This window comes from Elephantulus edwardii, unplaced genomic scaffold (assembly GCF_000299155.1).
Source record: "Elephantulus edwardii isolate Elephantulus edwardi_28Jun2011 unplaced genomic scaffold, EleEdw1.0 scaffold00131, whole genome shotgun sequence".
Lineage (NCBI taxonomy): Eukaryota > Metazoa > Chordata > Mammalia > Macroscelidea > Macroscelididae > Elephantulus > Elephantulus edwardii.
This window is the reverse complement of record NW_006399881.1, coordinates 7,549,523-7,570,902: the sequence shown is the minus strand read 5'-3', so window position 1 is coordinate 7,570,902 and position 21,380 is coordinate 7,549,523. Positions and strand designations below refer to the sequence as shown.

The window sequence follows — 21,380 nt, the reverse complement described above, 5'->3', positions numbered from 1 at the left end:
AGTAGGTTTACCACAGTGTTATTTATAAAAAAAAAATAAAACACACCCCAACAAATCAAAACCCAAACCCAAACCCAACAGAACTGAACTAGAATTTGTTTTCTACATAGGGGAACAGCTGAATAGATTGTGATGTTTGACAGGCTTTTACATAGCTGTTGAAATGATATTCATAAATGATTTATAGCAAGGATGAATGTTTGTGTTAGAATGTTATGGGACAGTATCAGGTTACAGCCACAATACATGGTGAGGCAGATAACCACACACCACTTGATATACTAGGAAGAGCTACTGTTTCTTGCAACAAGAAGAATATTTGCATGTAATATTATGTGTACTTAGTATCTGCTTCTGCTCTGCTTAATCTTCAGAATGTAGGTTGTGATTTTTCCCTGCCTAGAACAATGTTCCAGACATGCAAGTATTTAACTTATCTTAATGAACTGAGTGGGCAAACATTGTGAGCGGGAGGGGCCTTCTTTGCCTTAGGAATAATTTGTGGATAAGTTACATTCTTGATCTTATTCCTAACCTTTATTCTTTAAAAGTTATCTGTAAAACTTGAGTAACGTGCAAACAGAAAGCCATTTCAATGAAACCATTTAAATGAAAAACAATCTGTGCGGGTCTCAAATGCCATCCTTGCTTGAGAAATACTAAGACATTTGATGACCTCTATCAATGGAAAATCTGTTGCTATGAGAGCATTTCACCTTTACAATGGTTAAAAGAAAATTATAAAGAATATCATGCAAATGAGACAAAATAGGAAACATTTCTCATAGATACTGGAAGCTCTAACTTCAATTAAGGAGTTCTGGCAGCGTGTTCACAGCACATCTGTGAACCCAAAGGCTCACATCTCTCCTGGTTTGAATCCACCACCAGCTCTGAGGGAGAAAGAGGGGCGGTCCCCTCCCATCACAAATTAGGGCCTCAGGAGCCAACTGGAGGGTCGTTCTGAGTCAGGGTCCACTTGACAGTGTGTTTGAGTATTTGAGCTAGAAATAGGCATCCTGGTGGTACACTGGCTGAAGTGCTAGGCTGCGAACATAAAGGTTAGCAGTTTGAACTTACCAACTGCTCCTTGGGAGAAAGAACTATGTGACAGTTTGCTTACAGTCTTAAAAACCCTGTGGGACAGTTCTTCTCTGTCCTATGAGCCAGAATCAACTGGCTGTGCTTACCTGCAATTGGAGGACACTGCTCAAGGCATTATACTAAAGAAAAAGCCAGTCACACACCAAGTTGGCCAGGGTGGCTGCCCCTTGCATGACATCTGAAGTGACAATGTGTCGAGCTCGACTGAAAGGCAATCGACAACAGCAACAAGAGGGAGCCCTTGTCCCAGGACGAGCTTCTGGCTCTGGGAAGCGAGTGTCTGAATCTGAGATCGGCCTGCAGACCCTGTCCAGGTGGCCTGATAACTTCAGCTATGAGGGATCATCCCAGAGAAAGAAGAACTAGCAATCACAGAGCAATGCTTCCCAGGTTCTAAATCAGGAAGGTGACCGGGATACCCCCAGCTCCCGAGCTGAGCCCCATGGCCTCGTGCCAACAGTCATTGGCTTTAAGCTGAAGTGATCTATGCTGGGCCAGAGCGAGCCTATTTTGAAAATACAGTAGGTGTAACTTCAAAAGGTTCCAGTCCTTCTGAGCAAGGAAGCTGCAGCTGGTGTTTTGACAGTGTTCAGACCGTGGGTGTGTAAGAGTTTTACAATGTCTATTAGCAAATGCCTTTCACTGTATTTATAGCCTTGTACAACAATGGTAATGAACTTCAGTTTTGAAAACGATGAGGATTTCAGAAGTTTGCTAAAGCACATGTGTCGCACGACTCCCACCCTGTGGAGACCAGGTGTGGAGTGGCCTCTGCTCTCCCACAGTATGCCCAGTGCCAAGGCACCGTCTTTGGCAAAAAAGGATGGTTTTGGATTTAAAGAAAGAGAGAAAAGCCACCCCTTTGCAATGTCCTACTTTCCGCGAGTGTTTTGGCCTGGTGAATGTCTATGTCCACAGCTGTTAAATCAAAGTGGAAGGCAGGCATCGCACCACAGAACCGAAAATACAAGAAGGTTGTACTTGTTCACTCTGGTTTGCAAATCAAAAGAATGTGATTTTCTTCTGTTTTTCTTAGCACTTTCAGTCATGGACATTGTATCAAAAAATGACTCGGAGAGAAAGCTAGCAGTCTTGGCTTTACTGGATCTCATTACTGCCAAGTTCGAATTGATTCATAGCTGACCCTCCACTGAGTTTGAGAGGCTGTAAATCACATGAGAAGAGACTCTCCATTTTACTCCCATGGTGTAGCTGGGAGATTCAAACCATCAAAGAGGAGCCACCTGTAGATTAGCGGCATAACTCCTTCCAGACTATAGCACCAGAGCTCTTTACTGGATGATGTTGGTGTGTTCTGTCGAATCTGAATCGATTCATAGCTTCCCCTCTGCTAAGTTTTCAGAGGCTGTAAGTCGCATTGATTGAGATTTCCCATATTTCTCCCATGGAGCAGATGGTGGATTTGAACCGGGTGCCTTTGAGCTGGCAGTGCAGCTCCTTACCACTAAACCACCAGATAAGGAACCTAAAGTCCAGTGTAGGAACTGGCTAGCTTGGGGTCTGCCTACCCAGCAGGTATAAGCAGAGCCTGCAATTCCACAGAAATCCCAGCAGCTGCTACACTTGCTGAATGTTTACCGCGAGCTAGGCACTCGGATATGGCCCTTGCACACACGGGCTGTTAAAACCTCACAACCCCGTGAGATGTCTACTATGTATGGACGCCACTGAGCTAGACTCCTGGGTTCCCCTCAGGGAAGGGTCTGCTGGCTAGCTGCTGGAGGGTTGAGGTCAGCTGTCAGCGCCTGCAGGGGCCCAGTCACAGCCTTCCTGTTGTTGTTGTGTACGATCGAGTTGGAACCAACCCAGAGCTCACCCTTCAGCGGCAAGAAATGCACAGAAGTGGGGTGCCCATCCTGAGGCGCAGCTGGTGGACCCAAACCTTTGCACTGGCAGCATAATGCCTTACCACTGAGCCACCAGCGCTCCCTCCAGCCTTTCTGGGGCAGCCTCTATCCCAGGACGGAAGGAGGCTAGGCAGGCTGGAATATAGTTCCTGTCATTCCAGCGCAACTGAGGGGCCATTCTAACTGCAAAGACCCCCTAGAGTCAGCGGAGGCTTTGTGAAGCCCCAAAGGGGTCACGACCTCTCTGCTTCTTGGTCCTGTTGCCTTCTGCTCCCTGCCATGGGCATGGCATCCTGAACGATACTATGTGGACTAAACTCTCAGGGTCAGTGGCCTGGAGAAGTCCAGCAACGGCACTCTTATTCTCATTACTTTGACAAGCAAACTGAGGTCCAGCGAGACTGAGTTACTTGCTTACCTATATTTCTCTCATTTTCAGAACCAACTCTATTTGGTTTCTGAGGTTGTAAATTGCACAGGAGGAAGATGCCCATTTCTCCTCCCACAGAGTCACTGGCGGATCTGAACTGCCAGAGAGGCACAGCGTTTGGGCTAGCAAGGCCACTCCGCAGAGGCACGCAACTCTTAGACTGGCAGGATCTGGGCTTGAACCTACGGAGTCTTCAAAGCACAGGTTCTTGACCCCTGGTCTCCCAGGCTGGTGTGTGTGCCACAGAGCAGTGTGGACTCCAGACAGCTGGTGTCACTGGCTCACTGCCTGCTGGTAAATCATCTGGCGTCACTCTCCATCCCAGAGGGGCCTGCTCCCCCATGCCTGAGAAGCCTGCTATGTGCTCGGAAGCGACCACTGCAGATGTGGAGCACGTCCCCTGATGATGTGAACTCAGAGGCCTGGCTCAATTTAGCCCAAGTTGGGACAGTTAAGCCAAGACATGCGGCTTGTAAAAGGTGAAGCGTCTGGGAAGCCAACATTAAAAAAAAAAAAGGAAGGAAGAAGTTAACAGCAAGGAAACCCGAACCTGTAGGTGAGAAGGGAGGAGGCAGGCAGAGCGAGGCGCAGATTCATACTGGATAAAGGGCTCTGCAGGCAGATAAGGACGCGGGTAGTTCTTCCTACCTCAAGGAGGAAAATAGTATCATACAAACCAAATGTTTCAGCTTGAAGTCGCCTAAAGATTTTCAGGGTGCGGGAAAGTGAGGAAGAAACATAAAGACAAGCAGCAACTTTGATTGAAATCACAACGAAAAGGTAAAAAAAGGAACTCACAAAGGCCTCTCGAGCACACCCAGGGGAGTCCCGAGCAGCACACAGAGGGGCGCTCTCATCCTCACCTCATCCCACTCCAGGACATCAATGTTACAAGGATGGCAGGCGGTAAGGTAAACGTGGACACCACCGAGGAGCCAGTGAGCCCCACGCCTTGCTTCTCTGTAGCTCTGTCCAGCCTTCCTGAAGCCCTTGTACTGTAACCAATGAGCCTTGTCGCTCACCAGCCGTCCCGGTCCAACCACCTGACCTAGACCGAGGGATGGGAGACAGTCCACTGCTCTGCCTTCCGGTCAACTCTTAGGCTCCGGTTCTGACCATTACAGCTGGGAAGAGACCTCCTAGCAAAGGTCCCACGTGACACATGAGGGGTGTCTCTCTCTGAGGGTGGGAGTTAAATGCTCAGGCCATGGTTAGAGCCAGCACCAACACTCTGATGCCAGCTTCCTGCTTCCCCATCCAATCAGAGTGAGCGTCCACACGCCCATGGCCAGAGATTTTTCTTTACCCTCAAACCTCCCCCCCCAATGCAATGCTAGTCCCTCAAAAGCACGTGCACCGGACTCTGACTGTCCCCAAAAGTGGAATCTTTCAAACTGGAATAGTCAGAGCTATGGGGCCAGTACCTTAGCCCCCTTCACTCATCAGCTACAGGGCACAAGGAACCCTACTTCCATGATGCAGAAATGGGGGGCCCCCAGCCCCTGCTGAAGCCTGTGGAGTCCTTTCACACCAAACTGGTGGCCCAAGGATCACAGGCACTTCCAGGTCTCGAGCTTCCCGTTTGCACATGGGGTGTACGCGAGGCGGGGGCCAGGAGAAGCAGGAAGCAGAATGCTGGCAGCTCTCCCCAAGCACTGCGTCCTTGTTCAGAAGCACACAAATAAGCCCTGCTATTTATAGCTGCAGACACGGTGGAAGGTGATGGGCCACTGCCCACTCTGTTCCCCTCCAAATGCCTCTCCTTGGTGCAGACTCTGCAAGTGTGTCTGGGACGGGGCCTCCCTCCAGAGTCCAGCAGGGACACAATCAGCCTGCATATCCCCAAGGCAAAGGCAGATGGTACCCACAGAATTCAACTTTAAGTCTGTAACCTGGCCTCTCAAAGGAACCAGGGGCTTTAAAGAGTTAGAGAGCAAGTCTAGGGTAGACTCAACTCTGTGCAACTCTGAGCTAAGTGGGGAGATGCCACTCTGAGGACACCCAAAGAAGTACTTTGCACACTACAAAACCCTCACCAGGGCTTCCCCAAGGTGCATACACACCTCAAAGCCAAGGAGCCACTTCTGGTCAAGGAGAATACCCCATTAGTAGTCAAGCTTTGAACCAAACTCGCTACTGAAAACAGCTCTAGTGGTCCTATGGTTAAGGAGTTGCATTGACAATCCAAAGGTTTGCAGTTCAAATCCACTAGCTGTGAGTCACTTTTGACTTGAGGACACATAACAAATTACAAGTAAAGGGATTTTTTTTCCCTGCTAAAATTTTATCTTAACTTTACAGAAAAGTGAAGATTTGAAAAACAGTTAACTACATTAATGTCTGACAAAAGGGCTGCAACTGTGAGGGCCTGGACACGAGCTTCCACTCACTCTGATGGAGCACAGAACTGCTCATGGAGGGCACTCCTCAGAAACAACTACTGAGAAGTCAATTCAGATTGATAATGACCCAAGAGGACAGAGGAGAACTGCCCCCTCGGCTTTCCAAGCCTATGTCTTTAGAGAAGCAGACTGCCACCTCTTTCTTCCGTGGAGCAGCAGGTGGGTTCAAACTGTTGACCTTATGCTACCAAACAGCTTCTTCCCTGGACAGAACTACTAAAAAGGAGCTGAATGATGAAATGAAGCCTCCATCCTCATCCCATTACTAAAATCCAGAACAGTGCCTTGCACGCAGTAGTAGGCTCTCAATACATTTTTAAAGTGAAAGTACCTAAGAACTCTACACTCTTCCTAAAATTACACATTCCTCTTTTTTATTAAAGAGGCTAGTTCCTGTTTAAGCAGAAAGCAACTGAACTCTTCTGGAAGCCACAGATGGAAGCACGCTTTCTGGCTGGTGGGAGGAAGCATTCGCCCAGACAGCGCAACTGATACCACGAGAAAGACAGACAGTGACTTAATGTCCGATGGTGCCATTGTCTGTCTGTCTGTCTGTCTGTCACCATCAGGTGATTTGGGTGCACACCTTTCTCTGAAAAGCACTGATGCAAAGTTATTTCCATTAGGCGTTTCTGCCTCAAGCAACTTGGCAGAACAAAGCAAGTCCATAAACCAGTGGATGGTTTGTTCCATGTAACTGCTTAGCAAAAGGGAAAAAAACAAGGTACATTAAGAATGAAGAGACAATAAGCCTTTCTCTTTTTGTGGCCCACTGTCGTAGCAATTATGTTTATCAAGAATATGACACAGTGTGGATTTTTCTGAAGATTATTGCTAAATATTATACTGGGACCTAACTCTCTCCAAAGTACTGAGGAGCAACGATGTCAGTCTGGAGACTAAGGTGTGCCTGACTCAGGCCATAGTCTTCATGATTACTTGCTATACATCAGAGAGCTACACAATGACTAGGGATAGTAGGAGGATAAATGATGCCTTTGAGCTCTGGTTCTGGAGAAGAGTGCTGAATAAATCATGGACTGCTAAGAGAACAAACCTCGAGAGGATGAAATCAGGCTGCTCCTTGGAGGCAAGGATTCTGAGGTTTCGTCTGACATACTTTGGGCATGTTGCAAAGAGGGACCAGTCCTTGGAGAGGGGCATCATGCTTGGGAGGGTGGAAGGAGAACACAAGAAAGGAAGACCCTGGATGAGATGGATTGATTCAGTGATGGGGAAATGGGGACAGGTGTGTTGGAAACAATAAGATTGTTAGAGAATAGAGCAGGGTTTAGGGCTGTTGTACAAAGGGTCGCTATGAGTCTCAAGCAACTTGACAGGACATAACAGCAACAACAACAACTCTTGTGAAGCTGGCAATGGGACGTGATCTGTTTGCTTACACTGGGGATTACCAAGGAGCCTCAAGACACTTTAAGATGGCTGAAGGTGGAGTGTTGGCTGACGCGTGCAAAGTGCACCAAGCTTAATCTACAGACAGGTCCTCTCTGACAGTGACATACAGAGAGAACAAGTTGCTGCATACTTGGGCTGAGGGGCTGGGGGACTTTGAGCTGCTCTGTGCCCTTGACCTTCCAGCTTGGCAGAACTAACTATGACAAGGGAATTTAGCCTATTGTTGTGGAGCTGATTCCTAAGCACCCCATGTGTTACAGAGGAGAACTGCTCTGTAGGGTTTCCTTGGCTGTAATCTGTGCAGAAGCAGATCACCAAGCCTTTCTTCCGTGCCATTGCTCGAGGGGCTTCTGAGCCAACAACCACAATTTTAGGTTAGCAGTGGTGCAACCCAGAGACCCCATAACAAACTATAGCGGGATCTAAGTAGGAATTTTGCCAATGACCTTAGCTTCCCTTCAGTAGGATTCATTCTCTATTTTCTTCTTTTTCTAACTTATGTTTGCCAACTTTACTAACGATGCATTTTGCTTTATGGAGAAGTGTCTCGGCAATGCTTTAATGTGTGAGGAACTTTCCTAATTCATCCGACTGCATTTGTCTCATCTCTATTTTAGTTCTTTAATCTGAGTTTAGGTTTTTTTCCCCCTGTCTTCATTTGTATCTCTTTTCAAAAGTTATTATTACACTTTTTTAAACAATGGATTTTTATTTGAGTGAAGATTTACACATCCTATTGGCTCGCACACATTTTTAATAGCACTGATTTACACTGATTACTGTCATTCATTAATTACAATGACTAATCAACTCTTATTTTCTCTGCTGCCTTTCTCTTCAGCCAAGTTGTCTATGTATTAGTTGAGATGAAGTCTCCTTTCCCTCCCTTCTGATTCCTGTTCTCCTTGCAGTATAGACTCTCTCTGTAAATCTTTCCCTAGCTTCTAGAACAGCCGTCTTACACTGTAACTGTGGGTTTGTGACTGGCTTACGATCCTCAGCATAATTTTCTCTAGATTCACTCATGTTGTGCTGTAGCACGCAGCCTTTTTTCTTGTTTCTGAGTGATGTGTAATACTCTACTGGGTGAATGTAACGCAGTTTCTTTAGCTATTCTTCTCTTAATGAGCACATGGGTGGTTCCCACCTCTTTGCTACAGTAAATAATGCTGCAATAAACAAGAGTGTGTTTGTGCTGTGCTCTTATTATTTTTTTTAATAATATACATCTTGAGGGATTGCTGGGTCAAACAGTGTTTCTATCCCCAACTTTCTAAGGATGTGCCAAACTACTTTCCACAGTGGCTGCACCACTTTACATTCCCTTGCCAATTTTGGATCTGAAATCAAAATGATTTCCTTTGAAATTTAGGTTGCCTAGAATGTAAGACATCCATATTCAAGAGGCTTAGAGGGACAGGGGGAGACACAGTGACCGAACTGCAAACTCTGGCAACTCCTAGCTCCTGGCTGTATGAACCACTGCACTCAACAAGGTGTCAAATGAGCAATTCTCATATGCTCCACATCACAAGGTGTGGGGGTGACAAAATCCGCCCTTGATCTGCTTTCACTCTGGTAAAAGGGTAGGGGTGGAAGCATTGCAGTGACATCACATAGGAAGCAGGACCAGGCTAGATAGGGGGTAAAGGAGGGGGGAAGGGGGAAGACCCCCAGAGAAGGTCCCACCAGCTGGGTTCTCAAATCAGGAGTAGTCACTGGTATGAGAGGCGGCCAGGGGAGGAGGAGGATGCACTGAAACCTTGGCAGAGCCTATAGCGGCAGCGCGCATAAGGTGCGAGTAGACCAGTGGCAGCATCACCCCGAGCCGAGCCTGCAGAGTGGGGAAACCCCCAGGGGGCTCTGGTGGCGCAGCCCAGAGGGAACTGCGCTGCCAACCCAAAGGCCAGGCTTCACTTGGCTGTTCGAATCCACCAGCGGCTCCGAGGAAAATGTGCAATCCCCTCCCGAGTGAGGGACAGCCTTGGACACAGTGGAGGGTTGGTTATGAGCCAAAAGTGATGACTGCCTGAGCCTGAAATGCGCGGGTGGGCTTGGCAGTCGATTCCTAACAAGCTCTGGCGGCATTGAGGTCCTGTTGTCCTGAGGACATCGCCACTGTTGTTGATTGCTGTCAAGTCGGGCACGACTCTTGGCAACCCTATGAATAGAAGGCCTGAACCTGTTCTAGAACTATAGTTGTTTCTCAGAGTTTATAGAATTTCCAGAGGCATGTGGTTAAGGAAGTGGATGCCGCTCCTGCTTCCAAACCCTCTAACAGAACTGAGTTAAACTGTCCCACTGGCTTTCCAGTTTGAAAGGGAGCAGGGTGCCCTTGGAATAGTTGCTGGATTCCAACTGTCAGCCTTGGGGTTAGTAGTCCTACAAGCTAACAAACTACACAATCACTGACTTCACATACTAAACACAGCCCTCCAGGGCAGGAAGCAATCCCAGCACTTCCTTCTGCAAACCACTGCTTTGGGGTGGGTTGGGGCTTGATAAAGGGCTGCCTCTCTTCCCAATGCTGAGAACAGTTCTATTTCCTGGCGATGTCCCATGCACCTCAAGCACCCTCCTCCCTAACTTCTTACTTAACCACTGCACTTGGGGGCAGGGGGAGCCGAGAGGGGAGGGCGTTTGGTCTCTGTGAGCCCAGCAGTTGGGAATTGCCTCTCTTATGCTCACAGGCCTATTAGGAGAGACTCAGGAAGCCCACACCTATTAGAGGTTCGAGAACAGCTCTGGGAGACAAGGAAGCAGGCCGAATTCCACAGGGTCACTGGAGAATGCTGCAGGGGTATCTGGGACACTGCTCCAGAGCGCATGGAAACGTCTGTATTTACTGGAAGGCTACCAGCATTTGGCCGGGGTGACTTCTGAACCCCCCACCCCAGGCTACATGTAGCCTCTGGTGCTCCAAAAATCTCTGTGTGGTTTGTGTATTTCTTTCTCTCCCTCTTTCACTGCCTTCAAGTCAGTTCAGCTTCAAAGTGACCCTTCACTGGGTTTCTGAGGCTGAAATGGGTGAAGACCACCCATCTTTCTCCTGGAGCCCCTGGTGGATGTGCCTGCCTGACAATGACATGCACAAACACAGGGCCTTTGGGTGAGCAGCACAGTTCACTCCACCGCCAGAGCTCTCCTCGTTGTTCGTGTAGCTCATATTATTTCCACAAGCATAGATGCTTACATAACCTTTTTCTTCCCAGTGCTTGCTTCTGGGCTGAGAACATGTTGACGCGGCCTTTGCTAAGGTCAGCAGGGCTGCCACACTGCACGCCACATGCATGTGTAAACAGCCCCCATTATCAGTCTGTGGCAGAGAGCAGGTCACTTAGGGGCCTGACAAACTCAACAGAGGCCTGGTCCTATTCGCCTCGCCGGGGCTCATCTCTGCAGGCACTGCTTTGCCTGGCCCTTGGTGGGCTGCCTGCTGACACACACGCATGAACCAGCTGCTCCACAAATGGGTTCACATGCCTGAGACAGGTGCAGCTGAGTGTGTGGTTGGGACTCACACATGTGAGTATGTGTGTTGTGTGGCTCTTAAAATGCAAACGACTATGTAGCACTTAGGAGCAATGATTTTGAAAACTACTGTATAACATGCGATATACTGTATACCTTATGCTTAGAAGGACAAATACTGCATTAAGACTGTTATTATAAAAACCGAAGGATAACTAGTAAGATGAGTATGGCTATCCAAAGAGGGAAGGGGGGGCAAAGGGGCTGAGGGTGAAGAGAGAGGAAATCATGGGGTCATAGAATTTTATGGGAGGAGAGAGGGGCCAAAGAATTAGGAAAGATGCAGTGGGAATTGGAAAAAATGGGGTAATAGTGGGGATAGATCAATGGTGATTAAGTTTATAACATACAATGGATGGAATAGTTGTATGAAACACAAAGTGAGTGAAAAAATAAAACAGCAAATGAGTTATTCCTGTAGTATGCCCATTTAGAGAGAGAGAGAGAATCAAAATGGCAATGATAATTGCATGGATGTCCAAGTCCAGTGCGAAGGGCTTGGGAGCTCTCTCCTTCCGTCCTCCTAGCCCATTCCATTGTTGTTGTTAGGTGCCATCGAGTCGAGCAAGACTCACGGTGATCCAGTGCACAACACATCTGAACCTCGTGCTATCCTGGGCCACCTCCACCGTCTCCAAGACGCCCAGGATTACAGGCACTCAGTCAACCCACCTCGCTGGAGGTCTTCCTCTCCTTCACTGACCCTACACCTTTGCCGGCATGATGTCTTTCCCTTAATATTCCAATTTCCATTACCATCCCAGATTCCAGATGGATAAATGAAGGTAAAGAGGTGCAGTGAGTGGCCAAGATCCCCCTCCCACGATGAGGGCGGGTGTGACTCAAGCGCAGAGGCTCGTGTGACTTAAAAGCACTGAAGCCCTGTCCTCCCCATGTAATCTAAGCTCATAAGAAAGAAAAAGACAGTGGCACAACTGTATGTGACAGGTGCTCTGACGTATTACACCAACATATAGAAGCTGCAAGTAATGGCAGAAAGCTTCTGCAGTGACCTTGTGGCAAGAATTCACTAAGCTCTTTGCTCTGCGGTGGGCATCTTTGTTCTAGAGTACCCAACATTCAACTCTAATTCCACATTACTATACCAAGCATCAAGCATACAGTTAACAAACAGAATCCTCTTGCCAGGCAAGTCTTGGAACATGTGCCTGAACTTGGCCTTGGAGGGTTTCAGAGTTTAGAGACCCCATGCCAGGTGCTGGCTGCCACACTAGGGCTGTACAATGACAAACGAAGTGGACAGAAGAGAGGGGGGCCTGGGGATATGAAAGAAGCAGGCCCTCTGATGTCACCAAGTGAGTGTGAGGTGCACAGCAGAGCTCAGCAGAGCCCCCAAGGGTGTCAGGCTGGGTGGGCTGCCACAGGCCAATCAGGACAGTTGGTTGGCACTAACAAAGCAGAACCCTGTGTTGTGTTGGGGTACACCTAGACAGAAGCTCAGAGCCTCATTTGTCTACCCTGAAATGTGCAAGGGTCCTCTGCCCACACTTAGGGGCAAGGGCAGACGTGCCTGGACTCTTGAACAATTTGGTTAGAGGGTGAAGAGGACAGCTCCCCCACCCCAACCCCAAGCCCTCCAGCTTCCCTTCTCAAAGCCTGCAGGAGTGAGCGTGTAGCAGTACCTGGTGTGGCCCAGGGGACCTGCTGGTCGCTCTGGCCTTCTCGGGGGCAGCGCGCCGGGCCGGTTGAGAGAATTGGTCTTGGGCGGTCGAGGCTTTTTTGGTGGAATGGCAGGAACAGAGGGCTTCTGTAAATCCAGTTTTGGCTCTCTCTCTGGTCTTTCTTTAAATCATGGTTCCAAAAATCATAAAGAAAACAGAGAGATCCAGTGTGAGTGATGGGATTCCGGTGTAAATTGCTGGTCTCCTACTCCCCACCCTGGAGACTGTGACCCTCAGTTAGTCACACCTGGCACCTGCTTGTATCCAGACAACAGACAGGCCAATGAGGTGAGTAACACCCGTGGGGTATGCACATCTCAGAGCAACCACCACATGAGAGCAACAGGGCAGCATCTGCCCCAAATCAGAGCTCAGAAGGCAGGAGTGTCAGGAAAGGAGGAGGAAGTGATACAGGGCACACAGAGATGAAGAGGGAGGAGTGCTGCTCAACTGAAGGAATTGCAATGAATATTGTGAAAGTATATAGAAATTGTTGAGTGGAAAGTTCATTTTCTCTGTAAATTTTCACCCACAACTTAAAAAAATCACGAGTGATATTTATGAAAATGAAGGAGGGAGGAGAGGAGCAGTATTCATCCTTTGCCGGATGAGAAGAGGCCCTGTAGAGGGCCTCTGCCTGTCCCCTCTGCCTGGAGTGGCCTTCTTGCCACTGCCTGTGCTCAGAAAACTCCTTCCTCCTCATCCTTGAGTCTTGGGTGAAATGCAAGAACAGTTAGACTTGCCTCTAAAGGCCAATTCATTCACTTCTTGAACTAAGCCCCCGAGAGCAGCACTTCCTTGGCAGGCCCTGCGCAGACCTCGCTACCTGCTGGGTGTCCGAACGCTTGGCATAGCATGCTTGGCAGTCAGCTCCATGAGTGGGGCCCACGTCTGGCTGCTTCCCTGAGACTCAGTCAGTGCCCAGCACACAGCGAGGACTCAATAATTGTCTGATGGACTTGGCAGGAGGCCTCTGAGACTGCTGGGGACAGAGGCCTGACACCTCTTAGGTCAGCAGGTGGAAAGGGCCACAGGCCAACTCGAGGAGGAAGAGGGTGTTGGGACCAACAGTCAGTGTGGGCTCTTCATGCACAGGCTGTGGGATTTATCTGGGCTGCACAGGCATTCCCTTTCCAAGGTTTTTTGGAGTCAGAACTATTAGAAAGAGCTTGAAGCTTGATTTGGTGGCTAAACTGTGCAGTGTTCAGTGACAGCGTCACACTTTCTGTCTTCAACTAGCACGGCCTAAACAGCACATACCCTCGTCATTCTCTCTAAAGAATGGATTTCACAGAGGCGCCCACTTGAAATTATGTTTACTTCTAAGCTGCGACTCAGAACATGTATTCTGTCTGTAAACTCAGACCTATAAATGTTATTTGGAGCTGCAGGCACTGAGGCTAATGCTGGAAACAGCCCTTCAGGTATATTACAGATACTACTGTGACCAGCCTTGCATCGTTTATGTAGGTAAATACAAGCCAACTAGGAATGCCCAAAATTAGTGTACTGATAAGTGAGGAGAAAGGGAATACAAAGGGAGGGAAGACTTCTCCTGCTGGCCACTGCGACAGGGACTGGGGCATCAGTGGCCTGCAGCACAAACGGAGAAGGGGCTTAAGGGGCACAGAACAAGGAATCATAGGAGAAGCTGTGTTAGGAGCTGTTCATATGGTGTACACTCACTGGCTAGCTCTTCCTTGTGGCTGTGACATAGACCTGCACTTTTCAATAAGAACTCTATGAGATTTAACTGTTGGCTGTAAAAGATAGAGGTGGAATGGCTTTAAAAATTGCAGGGTTGGTGACAATTTAGGCAGGTTGACATAAAATATTAAGTTCCATAATAAAATTTCATGAGGCCAGCAAGGAACACCTCTAAATAATTATATTCATTAATTTAGCATTACTTTCATGACTGAAACACAATTGCTTTTCAAAATAGAATTTGCGATGCCTCCTGTTCATAACAATAATATAGTACTTTTCTCATAAAATATGTGATCAATCAAATCTTAGACACTTAAGGGAAATAAAGGGCCCCCCTCCCGATCCTTTCACACCCTGTAGATTTCCTTGGAAGAACAGCTCAGAACATCAGGGGTCAGGCTCAGGGTGAAGCTGAATGTGAGCTTAGGGAGGCACGCCGAGCTGCTTTCCTGCAAATAGCATTTCTGATCACCTTCAGGAGACCCCAGGTGGCTCGGATGGTTAAGAGTTCAGCTACAAACTGTCAGGTCAGGAGTTTGAATCACTTCCTTCCCAGGGGCATCTTGGAAGAAAGGCTGGGTGATCTAGCTCGGAAAGGGCATGGCCCAGAAGACACACTGGGGAGTGGTACTTTGACACCTGGGGTCATGATGACTCAAAAACGACTCAATGGCAACAGGTTGGGTTTTTTGATTTGGTTTTCTTGAGACTCCAGGCACTTAACTGCTTCTCCCACTTGTGCCATGTGTCCCCTTGCCCTGGTATTTCTCACTAAGGGCATGTGTCTGGTACAGACATAGTTGGGGGTCAAGGGTCCAACAGAGGCTGAGCCACTATTCCCCCAAACAGGAGTTTAACAAAGCTATATCCACACTTGGGCAGTCAGCAAGCACCTATTAAGCACTGAAGGGAGGGCGGGGCGTGTAGAAAACAGGAAGACACATGACAGCCCTCCAGGACTCTCCAGGCATCACCAAAGCTCCAGCATCTGGCTAGTGCAGGCAGCGTGGTGACAGCAAAGGCATCACTGAAGGCCCCAATGTGTCAATTTGTTGGCTTGGTTGTTTCGAATTTTATGAGAATTTTTGGCTCACAGGAGGTCCACATAACTGTCTCTTAGTACCATAGAAACAGGATGTCAAAATAAAGCCATAATCACATTTCAAAGGAAAAGCAAATGCTGCAGGTGAATCACAGGATGCGCCCTGCAACATATAGCTTGGTTCCTGCCGCTCTGGAGGCACCGAGGAAGAGCTGATCTCATACCTTTCTCTTCTGTTCTGTTCGGAAGGGTTTCTGGTCTTTCAGGAGGTATCTTTTTAATTTCATGTTTTCTCTCAGTGGTACCTAGAGGCAAAAGGATAATAGTAATCAGAAAATATTTGTTGATAATTTATTCAACATACTGGCAGGTAAATACTTATCAGGTACAACTAAGTCCCACTATTCAGAAGATTGTCATCCTGTTGTGGTGTGTGAGTTGCTATGACGCTGGAAGTTTTTCCAACACCAGCACGGTCATCCACGGCAGACAGGTTTCAGATGAGCTTGGAGACTAAGAAGGAGGACCTGGTGGCCAACTTTAGAAAAAAGATTGGCCAGTACAAATCTTATGAATAGCCGCAGAATATCGTCTGGTACAGTGTTGGAAGATGAGTCCCTTATGCAGGAAGATACTAAAAAATGAATGAGGAAGAGTTTGCTTCGTCAAAGTCATGTCAACAGTACATGCATAGAATAAACTTTAAAGGCCTTCAAATGCTGGAGTGACATGATTCAAAATGAAAAGAAACATCTGCAAACATCTACTGATAATTGAAATGTGGAACATAAAACGTATGAATACTAAAAATGGGAATGAATAAAAAATAAAGGTGAAAGTTCAAAGATAGATATCCTGTTTGTTAATAAACTGAAATAGACTGGTATTGGTCATTCTGATTGGCCAATATTATAGTCTACTATTCTAGGAATGAAAAGTTAAGCTGGAATAGAATCACATTTATGGAAAAAAAATTCAAAATCTATGCTAAAGTAGATTGCTGTCTGTGAAAGAGTAATAGTCGTACATCAACAAAAAGACTAGTAAATATGATTCTTATTCACATTTGTGTACAAATTACTAAGGCCAAAGATGAAGAAATGGAAGATTTTTTTACAAACTCCTTCAGTTAGATACATGCAATGAAGATGCTTTGGTATTACCGTTGATTAGAGTGTGAAAACTTAAAAAAAAAAAGGATTAATAGTTGGAAAACAAGGCCTTGGTGACAGAAATGATGCTAGAGATCTTGTGACAGAACTTTGCAAGATCAACAATCAATTCACTGGAAATATTTTTTAAAAATAAAAAAAGTAACTATATACATGGACCTTAGTAGATGGAATACAAGGGAATCCAGGTGACTTTAATCTGTGGCCCTCAGGCATGGTGTTAATTGTTTTTGGTCAAACATTCCTCTTTAAGTGGTATAGCACTAGTCTGTCCACTTGCTATACAGAGGTACCTCGTGGTTGCTGTGACGCCGAACACTGTGACACTGATGTGTCAAATGAGATTATGGTCACTTGTGGTGGACAGTATTTGGTAGAGCTCCTGATTAAACTAGCTTGGAAGAAGGAGTGGCATCCACTTCAGAAATAGCTTGCCTCTGGAAACCCTATAAACCTGGAGAAATGATGAAAGGTATACAATGGTTCACAGGGTCACGATGAGTCGTCTACAACTCGATGGCACTTAACAACAACATGCAAAAAAAATACAACAACCACATAACACGGAACTGTGGAACAGATCATCAGGTGCTAATATGCAAGTTCATGTTGAAGCTTAAGAAAATGAAAATAAATCCTTGAGAACCAAATTATGATCTTTAATATACACCACCTAAATTTAGATGGTATATACAACACTCTTAACACGTGCGGTAAGGAAATCAAAAGATGAATCGCATTTGGAAAATCTGCTGTCAGGGCCCTCTCCAGAGTGCTGAAAAGTAATGATGTCAGTCTAGAGAATAAAATGTGCCTGATCCAGGCCATGGTCTTGGCAATTACTTGCTATGGTTCAGAGAGCTGGACTATATAACTAAAGATGACAGAAGAAGAATCGATGCTTTCAAATTGTTGTGCTGGAGAAGTCCATGCCATGGACCACCAAGAAAACAAATAGGTCTTTTTTGGGGAGGGTGAAACCAAGTTTCTTCTTGGAGGCTAGGATTTTGAAGCTCAGTCTCACATGTTTTGAGCACATTGCCAGGAGAGACCGGTCCTTGAAGAAGGACATTATGCTCGGAAGGGTGGAGGAATAGCACAGGAGAGGGAGACCCTGCATAAGATGGACTGGCACAGTAACTGGGGTAATGGGGGTAGTGTGTTGGAATTACTGAGACTGGCCCAGGACAGGGCAGGGTCCAGAGCAGCTGTACAAAGGGTCGCTATGGGTTGTAGGAGACTTGACAGCACATAATAACAACAACAACAAAAATATTTGATACATTGAGCACTAATTGCCAAAATTGAAATGACTTTTGGGATGACATCAATTTTCATTCCTGAAGAAAGCAAAATGTCACAGAAATTGGTAGGTGGATGGAGAGGGTGAAAGAATTAGGAGAGATCTAGTGAAGACATGAGAAGATGGGATAATAGTGGGCACAGATCAAAGTTGATCAATCTTATAAAAGACAGTGCATGGGAATGATCATATGAAACACAATGTGAATGAAGGAATTTGTGAAACACAATGTACATGAATGATACAGATTTTGTATGTAAAATAATATAAAATATTTAAAAATATATTAACAATAAACCCAATGAGAAATTCTGTAATAACAAAAAAAAAAAGAAAGAAAAAGGAAAAGGCTGTTAAAAAGAGAGATAAACCCCTAAGGAAAGGAAGCAGTAGGGTAGAAGGATTAGTTCCAATGAGAAGTACAAGGAGGAAATGTTGGAAAGTTCAGTTACCTTCTGGTTATTGTAATTACATTTCTTAATTTTATTTTTTATTTTTTTGTGTGTGTGTACCATCAAATCAGATCTGACCAAGCTATTGTAATTACTTTTATATGAAAAAATGTTCACAGTTAGTTGAATGAAATACCAATTTGCTTTATAGATTTCATTCAAATCACACACACACGCACGCACACACACACACACACACACACACACACACACAAATAGCCAGGAAACATACTCTGCAACTTTCTCTTCAGTGCAAAGCAGCTCAAGTAAAAGGAAGAAATGATGCCGTTGAAGAGCTGGACAGAAAATGCCAAAGGGCAACTCAAAAACACACAAGAAGTATCATGATCAAAAGTGCCAAGACTTGGAGTCAGAAAACCAAAAGCAAAGAACATGGTCAGTGTTTCTTTAGTTCGAAGAATTGGAAACTGAACTGTCAAGTCACAATACAGAAGGATTGTACTGACATGATAATAAACAATGCAGAGAATAAAGGGAAGGTCAAAGGAATACACAGGCATGACCAGAACTGGTGAGTGTTCAGGAGGCGGCGTCTGATCAAGGACCACACTGAAGAAGCCAAGGGTGTGCTGAAGCCATCAGCAAAAAGCAAGGCTCCAGGAGCCAATGGGAAGGGACTTGAGATGTTTCAACAAACAGACGCAACACCGGGAACCCTCAAATCTTCTGTGCCAAGAAATTTGAAAGACAGCCACCTGGACAAGCAACTGGAGCCATGTGGAGGACCTGTATAGTCTAGTCTCTACGGGCGTCTTTCAAACAGAGTATGGGGAACACGGCATGGTTTCAGGTAAGGAAAGGTGTGTGCTGGGGCTGTTTCATTTCACCATTCTTATTCGATCTGCATGCTGAGCAAAGAATCCAGAAGCTGAACTGTATGAAGAACACTGAATTGTGTTCACTGTGAACATCCATCCGCATCAGGACTGGAAGAAAATGATTAACAACCTGTGTCATGTATATCACACAACCTTGGTTGATGTAGGTGAAGAAAATGTGACAGAAAAGACTACATACAGCCTTCAGTGTGAATCAGACTGTAAGATAAAAGAGAACAAAAATCCTCATAATTGGACCAATAAGCAACTTCATGATAAAATGGAGAAAATACTGAATTTATCAAGGATATCCTTTACCTGGATCCATAATCAACTCCCAAGGAAGCAGCAGTCAAGATAGCAACTGATATATTGCACTGAACAAATCCACTGCAAAAGATCTCTTTAAGGTGTTAAAAACGTCATTCTGAGGGCTAAGATGCGCCTGTCTCCAGCCAGTGAGTTATCAGTGCCCCCATAAACATGTGCAAGTCAATGGATAAGGAATGAGGAGCAAGAACTGATGCCTTTGAATCATGATAGTGGTGAAGAATACTCCAGACTGCCAAGAGAATAAACAGACCTGTCTTGGAAGAAGTCCAGCTAGAAAGAAGCAGGGTTTTTGTTTTGGTTCCCCACCCATCCCGATAGAACACTTTATAATTTAATCTCTGAGGGGAAAATGAAAGCAAAAACCGGAAAGAAAGCCCAAAAGACTGAGGAACAGCCCAGGGTGGTGATGTAAAGGTATCACTGTCAAGTTTAAGGACACAAAGTCTGGATGCTGTGCCAAGAACACCATTCTGTTGGTCCCTGGTGCCTTTTACCTTCCGTAGAATTCTAATAAGACACTCAGTCAGGTGTTGCTACTTACAGCAGGTTTACAACTGCCAGGCCTGACGGGCGATGACCAAGAGCGTGGATCGCCATGTCACAGATTGCTGGGACAGTGCCTGGGCTGCATCAGTTATTCAGAATATGATAATCTTACCACACGCTTGCTTTCTCAGTGGTCTCCAGGAAGAACCAACTCATAGCTGACCCTCCATGGGATTTTCAGAGGATGTAAATCACCTGAGAGGAGACTGCCCATCTTTCTCCCTCAGAGCTTTGGGTGGGTTTGAACTGCTGGAGAGGTTGTTAGCAGTACAACCTCTTACCCACTGAACAACCAGAGCTCTTGGTATCTCTTTAGTGTACATATACCAAACATCTAAAAGAGAAATACTACCTTCTAAGAATGAATCAGTGGTGACAGACCTAACATCATTCTTCTTAAATATTCTTTTTTTTAAAAAAATAAACAACAAATATTCTTACTAGTGAAAATGTATTTCTTTGATCACCACTGCACCATTAGGATAATGGTACCAATAGGATCATACCTCAGTTTTTTACTATTATCAGGGACAAGGGAGGTTAGAAAGGGGAGGAAAGAATCAGCATCTAGATAACACAGACATATTAGGATGGGTAAAGAAAAGATTCTGGTAGCCCAGTGGGTAAGAAGTTGCACTGCCAACTGAAAAGCTGGTAGTTCAAATGCACTAGCTGCTCTAAGGGAGAAAGAGAAGCAATCTCTTCTTGTGTGACTTACAGCCTCTGAAAACCAGCTGGAAGGTCAGCTATGAGTCAGTTCTGACTCGGCAGCACATAGCAGCAAACACAAAGGAAAAGCTATATAAACTTAGTTTTAAAAGGAAACAAAAATAGGCGAAGGAAGGGTGATCAGCACAGTATCACAAGAAACAGGAAAGATGCCGAGCGGTGTGTAAAGAGGTACAAACATCAAAGGTAAAGTATTCTACGGCGTGTATAGTCCAGCACTCTCAGTAAGAACAAGCACTACTCTACAAGTGGACACATACATAGACAGAAAGGCAAAATGAAGAGATGTGGACAGCTGAAAGAGACTACACTCATGACTTTGTGTGTTTGTCACAGGTAGTACTTTGTGAATATTTGTATATGTTATAAATACACTCATGTATATGGTAGAGAAAACAGGCTCCATAAACTTCTTAATCTAACCAAACATGGCATATGATCATAGTCTTAAGGACATCCAGGTCAGCTAACATAACATGGTCCACAAAAACAATGTTCTATATATGAATGAAATACAGTATAAACAAATTATTGTATGCAAACCAATAAAAAATTCATTTAACCCCCCCAAAAAAACTAATAATGTTCTATATCCTACTTGGGTGAACAGTGACTTGGGTCTTAAAAGTCTACAAGCTGCCACGTAAGTTGCAGAACAAAGACGAGCAGGGCCGTAAATCCATTTTGTCGTTGTTTTAAAACATCACCTCTAATATTTTGGTAGACAACTGGTTCTTATGAAGTCAATTCAGGCTCAAAGCAACCCCCATGTCAGAGCAGAGCTACGCTCCAGAGGATTTTCTGGGCGTATTCCCCCATCC

The 21,380-nt window shown here is 45.7% G+C and overlaps 1 protein-coding gene across 2 annotated transcripts in view; it reads right to left on the bottom strand.

The window, feature by feature from the left end:
* SH3KBP1 (SH3-domain kinase binding protein 1) overlaps window positions 1-21,380 on the bottom strand; it is a 445,368-nt gene that overhangs the window by 56,551 nt on the left and 367,437 nt on the right. For both annotated transcript variants that reach the window (XM_006893795.1, XM_006893796.1), the window contains 2 exons: window positions 15,410-15,490; window positions 12,395-12,554 (listed from right to left, as the gene is read on the bottom strand). In XM_006893795.1, the coding sequence (XP_006893857.1) occupies window positions 12,395-12,554; window positions 15,410-15,490 (241 nt within the window). The remainder of the gene's footprint in view (window positions 1-12,394; window positions 12,555-15,409; window positions 15,491-21,380) is intronic.